The following is an 11,309-nucleotide window of genomic DNA, read 5'->3' as shown; positions in this document are numbered from 1 at the left end:
TCAAGGAAAAACCAAAAGCATTTCAGTCCCTATCAAATATTGATGGTATGAATACACAAGGAGGTGGCCCCAGAGACAGCGGGCTCTCCACCCCTTAGCAGACTCTGCAGTTGTCAGCTCTTTCATGTGTCCTGGGAGGTGAACTGTGAGCCACCTCAGGGCACAGCACACACGTTAGGCAGCCGCGTCATCCTGCCCTGTTTGCGGGACGGTAGAGCGCTAGCTGTCATCCCGCATTGAACATGCTGCAGTAAGCCAGGCTCGAGGCGATTGCGGCATGCGCAACTGTCAGTGACTTCATTTGAGAGCCTTCAAGCTGTTCCAGCTGCATTTCACAGTACTGCTGTCGGTTGTTTGAACCGCTGCGAGCAAACGATGCTTTACCCTTCAGTAGAGAAGGCAGCTTGAGATCCATCACTTCTACCAAAGCCTCTGCCGACTTACAGAAATGCCCTCCCTATCTCAGATGGGTTTAAAAAAAAAAAAATCATTCCATTAAGACTTTTAATTTTACTGTGTAACATACCCTGGTAACAATCATAAAACACTTGATAGCACTTGTTAGATTTGGACTGCTGTTGAGTTCCAGGCACTTACCAGATGGTTGTCACCATCTGATGTTGCTGATCTCTGATAAAATTCTACATACATTTCCCTTGTGAAAAGGACTGAAGAGACCAGATTGCTCCAGTGCGTGTCAACAGCGACAGGAGGCCAGAGGAGGAAAGTGTTCGATGTAGAGAAGGTGCCACAGTGAGAGAATTAAAGTAGCACAAGGTGAACAAAAGCAAACAGCAAGGAAGGGGTGGTAAAATAAACAGCAACCGCAATAGCTGATCTGAAGGCCAAACATACCTAAAATCATACTGACTGGACTAGACAAGTAGTGATTTTAAAAAGTAAAGACAGGTCAAAAATTACTAGATAAATATGAAGTCGTAGAGGAGGAAACCTCCAGGGAATTTAACCTGGTAGATCAACAATAACATCCTTCACAAAAACAAACAGAAGGGACTTCGATCTCTTCTAATGTGGCTGCAGGAGGAGCTAATGCTTATGGATATTATAGAATCAAAATGATCTAGTAGCTGGAAGCTGACTGAAGCTCTTGCTCTACCAGTGCTTTGCTAGGACTTTGCTTCTTCCTCTCCCGGCTGCAAAAATCAATGTCATGGAGATTAGAAGGCGCAATATGAGGATCATCTCCACCTTAAGCTCTTTATTTTGGTAGAATAAAGATTTGCTGGTACACAGCTGGGGACAGATTTTGGCTTCAGAAATCGATTCTTGTTTGCTTGACAGCTAGGTTATAACTACTTCTTGGATATTACCCTGGCTAAGAATTTTCAGTAAGCCTCTGGTTTTGGTTTGAAGGACCAGTAACTACAGGAACTGGTAGGTCAAAATACTCTTTCAAAACAGAAGCTGTGAGGATCAGATGAAAAGTTTGCTGAAATTCCTTGCTTCTCAAAGCTTTGGCCCTTTGAAGGGGAACTGCAATATTATATCACTGGATTTGTGACAAAAAAGAAGCATAAATCACCACAAGCTTGCCTTAAAGTACTGTAACAATCATGTAGAAATAATAAACACTTCTAAAGAACTGCGCTCTTGAAAATTAGAAAAGTCTGAAATATGGGAACATGAACAGACAGCGAAGGCAGAAATCATTCATGCCTGCTGTTACTTAAGTGCTTACACATTCGCATGTCTGGCTAGGATGTTGCTCTGACATCCTCTGACAGGACCTATCAGAAGGATAGGGATTGGCACCAAATGGCAGCTGTCAGGGAGAACCGAGGACCGCTCGTGCTCTGAGTGCTACAGGACAACCAGTAATGATTTATTATTGAAGCAGAGCCGAACAGCAATTCAAGAATCTCCTATCCATACCCATGCGCGGTGCAAGGGTACAGATAAGGCATCTCTCAGGTAACATTTAAGCTGTTCTTAAACAATTCCAAAGCTAGGATCCTTCACAATTTCCCCCAAACGGTCTCTTTCAATGCTTCACTCTCTTCACTGTTAGAAAGTTTTTCCTAGCAAGAACCTGCCTTGCTAAAATTTAAGCCTTCTTCTTACTGCCCAACTACAAAAGAACAGATTGTATCCTGGTTAAATCCTTCTCTGCATGATAGGGTTTTTTGGATTTGTTTTTTTTTCCTTTTTACATATATGAAAATTGTTAGCCTATCTTACCTCACTGTCTTCTTGAGGGTTTATATTCTGTCTTCTCTGGACCACTTGTGACTGCCAGGGTCCTCCTGTGGATTCTATCCACATTTTCTTTCAAGACTGGCATCCAAAATCAGACACTGTGCTCTCACGCATCTTGCAAACATCATCTTTTCATACATTTTGGTGTGCATTTTCCTTCATTAAGAGTACAGCTTTGTTGACTTTAGCTGGTGATCTACTTCACTCCCCAGATCCTTTTCAGCAGAATCGTCCTCCAAACAACTGTTCCCCCGCTGTACTTACACATTGGGTTTTTTCTTTCCTAGCTGTAGGACCTTTCACTTGCCCCTGTCAAATTGCATCCTATTTTTATCAGGACACTGACAGCTTGTGGGGATCCTTTGGAATTCTACCCCTGTCTTCCATCATACGCCAGCTCCTCGCATCTTGGTGTTATCTGCAAATTGACAAGGCAGTCTGCAGTCTGTCCTTTAGGTCTTTATTGACAATACTGAATACCACGGGGCCTAGGACAGATCGGTGCAGAATGCTACTTAATATTGTCTTTCACTTTGTTAACAGAGTTAAGTATATTCATTTAGACTCTTCTTCAGTTTGCTTAAGAAAATGTCACTAGAATTTGTCATTTGACTAGTGTAAAAGCCAAGATATGTAACATCTACTGTTTCGTCTTTATCTTCAAGATTGATCACCCTATCACAGACTGAAGTTAAACTGATTTGTTCTGACAGCTCACATTAGCTGTTACTTATCTCCTTGTTATCAGCCCTGTGCACTCCAAGGCCCTAAAAAGGATGGCAATAGGCAGAGTCCTAGGGTGGGCTGCCAGCCACAAAAAGCCTGACACATAGGCTCAGCAGCTCCTTGGAGAACTGCTATATGCCTCTTAAACTGCGTGATGGTGGAAGCATCGGCATACTTCAGTCACCACTGCTGTCTCTCTCTCCTAGAAAAGCTAACTGGAACTGTGAAGTCAGGGTCTTTCTTCTGAAAGAGGTATGGAGGATGCAAGAGCAGCAGAGAACTGAAGGAGACCGTATCGGGAGGAAGGCATGGCCAAGAAGGCAGGATGGGAAGAAGGGGAAGACGGGTTGGAAGAGGCGGCTCTCTTTGGGCTCTCCAAACATTTGTGGATCCACACCTCATTTAGCATTAATCCCTCCCTACAGAGAGAGACAACCTGTCATGCAGTTTGGATTTTAATTTTCCACACGTTCCCCCACAAGCTGAAACATACGGGCTTATTTAGGCCTTTTTGGTACCTGGAGAGAAATAAATGAGAGCCACTGACTGGCAAGTTGTACTGTCATTCCGATATTCCCTTTTCATCCCATTCAGGTTGTTCGGGAACTAGGAGTCATCTGATCAGATTATTGCCAGACAATATCAAGCTGTCTATAATTAGCTTTTTATTGGTGAGAAGCCAGAAAATCCTCTTTGTTTGCAAGCTTGGACGATAGAGAAAGAAGAGAAATATTTCATGGAAGGGATTGTTTGGAAACTGCAGATCCTAATTAGTGTCTCAGCCTAGTAGTGAAACTGCATGTGGTGTTTCTCTGAAAAAAAGATGCTTTAAACATCCTCTTTTGAGGAATGCTGGGTTGCATTCTTGAAAGGCACAGCACACATGGGGCTCGGTGCAGATACGGGTGCTTTACCACCTTTGCTCTGTTCCCTTGGTGTAGGCTTCTTACATTCCCACGTGTTATACATCTCCTTTCAGTGCCAATCAATCAGGTTGAAAATTTAACACAGGTTAAAAATTGGGCTGTGCCATCCACATGTAGCCTGTGCAGCCTGCACACTCAGGATCAATAACTTCAGCTTTGGAGAAGTTTGGCTAAGCATTCTAGTAGTCCAGATATTTTTATGCTGTGCATTAAAATTACAGTAGTTTCAGTCCAAGGTGACTTTTAATCTACGAGAACCCTTTACATTTTCAGCATCATCTTATGAGACACATTTTACCTTTGTTTTAGAAGTTAATTACAATTTAAATTACTAACACATGGCTGGAATTTTCAATCTCATGTAGTAATGGTATCCCTTTTAGTTCTTCCAGTGGAAACTGTAAGCTCCATGTGCTTTTGGAAACACCATTTACACCGACTGCAGCACACAGAGGTTAATGTTACATCCATTAGTCGCATGGTTATAAGATTGCTGTCTATTCCAAGATAAACATTTTTCCTTTTTTTTCACCCCCTCCTGTTTTTGGTTTTTTGGTTGGTTTTGTTGTTTGTTGGGTTTTTTCTTTTTTTATTCCAATAATTTTTCTTCCCAAACACTTAAATGAAACCAGAACTTATCACTATCGTGTTTTCCCCTTTCTGAGGAAGAGCATCCCCGTGAAGGATGCCAGCCCTTCTGAAGTAACCGCAGTATGAGACTCTCCTAGCCTGCCCTGTTATTTTGAGTCTTAGAGAGATATGTGAGCAAGGCCTGGTTCAACGATATATGAAGGTCTTAATCAAATGTCTGAATAAAACCCTGAAGCAGTTGTAGCAAAGCATCATGCATTTTCCAAAATAGAACCAGAGCAAGGATATGCACCATCTTCCCACAAATTAAACAGATTTTAAGCGAGCTGTTGGCTGCTATACTTAGGGTGAGATCAAATCAGAAAGCAAAGCATTTTGCAGAGTTTAATTGTGGTTGTTTCTGGGAATTACACTGTCAGTTTGTGACATGCACGTTGAGCTTGTAGTGGTTGGAGTACCTAGCACTTCCTGTGGAGTAATAATCCACATAGGCTGCCAAAGTCCAGTGGTAGAATCAAGAATAAATACAGTAGAGGGAATATCCACGTCGGGTTTAAGCAGTAAACTCTCTGCTTTACAACCAAACGAATCAGTACAGGCTGGTGTTTTATTCTAAGGGGTGGAAAACAAAGGTCGTTTGGATTCAGCCCCTTTTGCATGGGTGTACGAGTGGTTCAGCCGCGTGACTTACTGTTAGCTCTTGCGTCGGGCACCCGCTCCAGCCTCCAGGGAGTATTTGCAAGGGCGAGCTTTCAGCGATGCAGGTTAGCACCCCTTGGCGAGTGCACCCAGCGGAGGGAAAAGAAGACTCAGAGCAGGGATGTGATTGTGGCTAAGTGGTCTGCTAGAGGATCCGCGCTCTCATAGACACCTAGGGATGCTACTTTCCTCTGCTTGCATTGCGCCGCTAGAAATGCTCCTTTTGGTCCTCAGGCTAGCTGCTCTGTGTCTCTATGTCCTTAGCACCTTGTCCCAAACTCTTAACTCCACTTTTTCCCCCAAACTTTGCCTCCTCAACAGACCTCAACTCCCCACTCATACACCCTTTTCACCACCCCAACAATTCTGTGCCTCTGTCCCTGTGTGGGTCTCAGCTCTGGTCTCCTCCCCTCGCAAGCATCCGTCTCCCTGCCTTTCTGTCATAACTGAGACAACCCCTCTCGGCTTGGTTTCCACTTTCTGCTCTTCTTTGTTCCTGTGACCAGTGAGCCAATAAGATAATTTTTTTGCTCTCTTAAGTTTCCAAATTCTTGCTTTTTCCTAGGTCAGACTGTGCCCACGGTGAACTGAACATACAGTGGTTTGGGGTACCAAATTCTAAAGCAAAGCATCTCTACAGAGTACTATATGCAGTACTATACGGGTTTTATTTTCAGAAGGTTATCAGTTGGCAGGCTATAGATTACCCCAGGGATAACAGAAGGCACCTGCTTGACACGAATTATATCTGCCAGATTTCGGTTTGCAAAGCCAAACGATGAGAGGGCACAAGACAAATCCGAAGAGACAGTCACCAGAGATCTTTAACAAGGGAAAAAATAAGATATGTTTCCCTAACCTGTTTTTCAAAAATACCTGAACAGTCTTGGCTGACATTTTCCAAAAGCAGACATCAAAGGCAGACACAGCACATGGAATATTTTAGTCCAAAAACTTAAAAGACCAACAAAGTTATAAGCAGCCAACACTCTCCTACAGTGAAAGGCACAAGGCACTCTCCTTAAAAATAGGCAGTGCTACCCACTTACCTGGGTGATAGTAAGCTGCCAACAAGATGGCAGTTTGTGAAATATGAACTTGCAACCCAAGATATTCCTGTAGGGCAAGGGCATTTTCATCTCCCAGAACAACAGCAAATGGAATTCCTGTTATGACTAACACAACGTGCTGAGCCCAAGGAACATGCCACGGGGTAGGGATATGCTAACGTCGTCTCCATACGAATTTGGCTCAGTGTTCTGTAACAGGGATAGGTCTTGAGCCTTGCCTACGGCAGGAGTTTAGCCCCTGGTACAAACTGTGTCTGGAGGATTGTTCTGGCATGCAGATTTTTCCCTTTGGTGAAAATTGCCAGGTAGGCAAGGCTCTTGAAACTGTAGTTTGAAATCTCCGTGGTAAAACCCGTACATCCGACTTCCAGACTTTGTTCTTGGCTCAGCCAAAATTAGAAGCCAAAAGTTCGGGCCAAACTGAGCTATTTGCATAACCTGCAGAAGTGTTGACACAGAAGAGGTTTCTCCAGCAAAATGCTAACTGACAGCACTTTCAGTTGAACGTCGTTTTGAGGGCTCAGAGAACAGCTATAAAAGCGAGGAAAACTGAAAAATATGGGGTTTTTTTAGTAAGAGACTCTAGGCATTTCCATGAAGGGGCAATCAGAGTCTCAGAGTACCAATGCACCAAGCAAACACAGGCTTTTCAGGGTAGCAAAGGTGTGGCTAGTAATTGCACCAGTGGCTAGTAATTGCAGCTAAACAAAACAAATAAACCAAAAAATCAGTAAAGAAATGTAGTGACGTGTCTTAAACAATGAAAGTAATTAACCTTTGGGAGAAAAGGGCTGTCATGGATCCTTTCTCACTGGCACCTGTCAAGCCTAGATAGCTTCCTGAAAGATACTTTGGAATTGAAAATTAATTCGGGGTACAATAAAGTAGAATCCAAAACCCTCAACTGCTAGGATTTTAGTTACAGCTTCCCACCATTGCTAACCACCGCTATTGGTGAAGGTTGAAGGCATTTTGTCTCTACAGGTGCTTTAATCTTTGTTTTGCCTAACCTTATGCTGAGCAGGGCCACACAAATTAGCTCTAACAGTACAGTTACCTACTGGTACCAGATCTGTACGGCACCTCTCAAATCGTTGCAACTAATGGCACTGGCTGGCATAGACTGAATCCACCAATTAAAAGTCAGAAATCTAGGGTTAACGCTCCTCTTACGAACTAAAACAGCCAAACTTCCTATTTCTTGGCTTAAACATCAACAGTCGGTTGGGAAGCGTGGTGGACAGGGCCCTTCCGTTGGAGCTAATAGCATTAACCTTCTCCCCCTCCTCACAGCACGTTTCACACAGTATTTTCAAAACGGCTTATTTTACATCAGGTGGGGATTCTTCATCACCATGTGACACACGTGGCTTTAAAAATTAGGAGTTACTTATTGCTTAACCTGACACAATATATCAGCTGCCAAATTGAGAATGATAACCAAGTCTGATGGATAACCACCACACGCTGTGGGGAAGCGGGACACCCAACGTTCTGAGCTGGGGAGATGGAGCCTCCGGATGCTGTATTGCAATGTCAGGGGGACCTGCAGGGAATGGGTGACGATAGGTTTGCATCTGCAAGTAAAGGGCACCCTTCTGATCGCCAGAGAGCTACTAGAGATGGTGCTGTGCGTGATCAAGCCCATTCGGTTTCAAGAAAGCAGGAGGAAGAGCTGGATAAGCCTCTTGGTTCAGTCTCTTGGAGGGAGCTCTGTTCCGCAGAAGGATTCACTGGGGGCCTATTTTGAACCGAGAAGGAGGGTGAGGAGGTGTTTGATGTAGCAAACAAACACTCCCAGCCAGAGATGCACACGTCTGTTTAGGAAAGCAACACGTTTCCAAAACAGCGCTCTCCTGACTGAATTAGGTGGCAAATACAAGGATTCCATATCTCTTCCATTACTAACAGCCTCAATATTTGCACTGAATCACAGTCCATTAAGATCATTTCAGCCAACCAAGAACCAAAAGCACGCACCTCTAAATATTCATAAGGGAGATACTCCCTCCAGGTTGATCTCCAACAGCTGCTTCCAACGCTGGCTCTCCAAATGGCCAACTCTTCTAGCAGAACTGTTTCCTTCACGTCCATCTGCTCGCTTTGTTCAGCTAAACACACGTCTCTCCTGCTAGCCACGTGGTACCGACTTCTCTCTGCCGCATGCACCGTTAGTGGGGATGCCCTGCAGCATCTTGAGTGCGAGTCACAGAGAGAACCCAGCTGGCTATCTGGAAGCCCATTTGGGTTTATGAATTAGCAGGATGTGGGAGACTTTCTTTTCTTTTAAACCAATCCGTGAAGCAAGTCCAATATGGAATTACTGAGTTAATATACATGAATAGACTGCCTGTCGTTTTTCATAGAGTCATTTCTATGACTTTAACCGGAAATACCAAGTAGTAAATGAACAGAGAGACTGAAATCCACCGCCCACCCCCAGTTGCTCTGAAAGGCAGTTTCACAGACCGTGAAAGGCTGGATCAGATTGGCAGCGTGCAGAAAGCGACTGCCACTGCGGTACGTGCTACTGGTCAGCAGACAAACAAAGCAATCCCATTTCCAGGGCTGTGAAGCCAGCAGTAGGTTTATGCAGCCATCTTTTTAATAGGTTTGAAAAATAAAGGAAAACAAGGCACAGTCATTTCAAGCTCCATTAGAAACAGAGTGAGGAAAATCAATGTTTGACAAATAGGAAGGGACAAATTCTGGATGAGGAAATGCTGCTAACCTTTTAGAAACTTATGTGTTTTTTAAGTGGCAATCAAATAGCAAGCGAGCAGATGCCTTTGCAATACCTATGCACTTTAATGGCAGGAGCTGATAAAAATATATTGAGAGTCTGTCATTAAAGCAAATGGGACAAAGCTGTCGTTAGTAATTACCACATCACTCAACCCCATCTACCAGCATTGGGGCTAGTTCTGCAGTCCTTGCTTGACACATCTCTACCATCAATTCTTTACTGGTAAAAGCCTGTTTATGATTGTTCCCAGTTCGCTATTTAAGCTTTAAACATGTACGTGGGTTCGGAACATATTCTCTCCCATGTTAACGGACCATAGACTCGGACTAATTTAGGTTGGAAGGAATCTCTGGAGGTCATGTAGCAAACCTCCTGCTCATGAAATGTGAAGTAAGATACACAGAGGGTGCAGGGCTTACTTTAGGGGTGCAGGGGAAGGGGATCAAGAACTGTATCATATTCCTGACCCAGCATCGTATCCTTTGAGCTGCAGGCTGCAGTTACCATGCAAAAAATGAAGTCTGGCTGTTCATTGGTGACACCTGAAGTGTGACGACTTGTATTTCCAGTAGTGAGTCTCCTCCTTGCCAGAGACACACTGAGTAACACCACCTGCCATGGGAAATTTCTCTCCATGCCCTGGCACTTGACACTGCCAGCCTCATGAACTGATCCTTGCAGGAGCATCCTGCCTTCCTTCCCCCTTCCCCAAATTGTGCCATTCCCAAAGTTGCCTTGGGTTGCAGCACCAGGTGGGCTTGCGGGCAGCACAGTTTTCTTCGTACCCCCAAAGACTGTGACTGCACTGTGTCCTACTGTTGTCAGTGTTCCCCAAACCATTCCTAATGCCCACTATGCCTAATGAAGTTTAGCCCACTAGAAGTAAGCACTGCAGTAAGCCACGAACAGGGCTGTAAAACATGCCTCAAGGATCTCACCCTTTCCTCTTTATTTCACTCCTAGATGTGGGAAGCACACTACGGAGGTTTTCTTCAGCTCCTTGACATTTATGCAACAATTATCCTTCAGCACCCAGAGTCCCCAGCGTGCTGTTTCTTCACTGTGTTTACCTTTTCCTTTAGGAAGTCAGCAGAACGGACCTCGGGATGAGCTTGTGTTGCGCTGCCTTGCAGGAGGCACACAGCCTAGCACATGGGTTCCCTGTGCTGCAGCTCCAGGTGCCTCTGCTTTGCTGGCAGCACATTGCAACAGCACAGAGCCCCTTCTTGTTCCTGTAGCAAAGCTCTGTACAGGAGCTCCTGGATAAAAGGCAATTACACCTTATTTGTAAATCTAACAGCCTTGGATTAAGCCAAACACAAGATTTGATCCAATTTTAGTCCCTTTTTTCCCTTGTCAGATGACTCTGACTGCCTTTTCGCACTTTCCTCCTTCTCTGGAGACCTTCAAAACCTGACTGGATGCGTCCCTGTGCAACCTGCCCTAGGTGACCCTGCCTTAGCAGGGGGGTTGGACCAGATGATCTTCAGGAGTCCTTTCCAACCCCTACCCTTCTGTGATTCTGTGATTCCTGAGCCCCAGCCCTCAGTCTGAGAAGTGATTTCCCCACAAACTAAGCCAGTCACTGCCATGAGACTGCACGGCGTTCCCGCTCTGTGGAGGGGTGTTCACGTTCTGGCTCTCTTCCCCCGGCCCCCCCCGGGACAAACACAATCTCTTCACTTTGCAGTGCCAAAAAATAGAAGCGTTTGGTATTTAAGTTGCGAACAATCGGGTTTGGCAAACAATCCGTATGACTGCAACCCGTTCTGAATCATGGGCCTGAGTCACTTCCCTCACCTGAGCTGCTCTCTTCCCCCGTGCAGAATGCAGGAGCGGGGAGAAATACGGCACTAATGTTCTCCTGTCTGTCTGTCTGTCTGTCTGATCCCCATCCCCTGCAGCCTGCCTGCTCCAGGCTGAGCTGGTGAATTACGAGCGAGTCAAGGAGTACTGCCTCAAGGTGCTTCAGAAAGAAGGCGAGAACTTCAAGGCGCTCTATCGATCGGGAGTGGCCTTTTACCACCTGGGTGACTTCAACAAGGCTCTCTACTACCTGAAAGAGGCAAGATCCCGCCAGCCGACAGGTACGGGGGGGAGCGGGGACGTGGCTTTACACTGAGCACTTCTGCATTCCTTTTCGCGAGAGTCTGTGCCCGACTTGGTTGCGTCGATTCCCACAGGGATGAGCGTGACTCACTGTAGCCTTAGCTGTACTCCCCTTCAAGCACTCTCTCGTAGTGCAGCGAGGTCGCAGTGCCAAAAGATTAACCACTGCTGAGGCTGCAGCACAACCTGGAAGATGACAGCGTTGCTGGAATGCCGTCTGTGCGG

At 45.2% G+C, this 11,309-nt stretch overlaps 1 protein-coding gene across 1 annotated transcript in view; it reads left to right on the top strand.

Moving 5' to 3' along the window:
• Window positions 1–10,879: 10,879 nt before the first annotated feature.
• LOC104621281 (tetratricopeptide repeat protein 9A) overlaps window positions 10,880–11,309 on the top strand; it is a gene marked incomplete at its 5' end in the record, with an annotated part of 5,982 nt that continues 5,552 nt past the window's right edge. Inside the window, one exon of the mRNA XM_010287724.1 lies at window positions 10,880–11,062. Coding sequence (XP_010286026.1) covers window positions 10,880–11,062 — 183 coding nt within the window. The remainder of the gene's footprint in view (window positions 11,063–11,309) is intronic.

This window comes from Phaethon lepturus, unplaced genomic scaffold (assembly GCF_000687285.1).
Source record: "Phaethon lepturus isolate BGI_N335 unplaced genomic scaffold, ASM68728v1 scaffold12720, whole genome shotgun sequence".
Taxonomy (NCBI): Eukaryota; Metazoa; Chordata; class Aves; order Phaethontiformes; family Phaethontidae; genus Phaethon; species Phaethon lepturus.
This window is presented reverse-complemented; position numbering and strand designations above follow the sequence as displayed.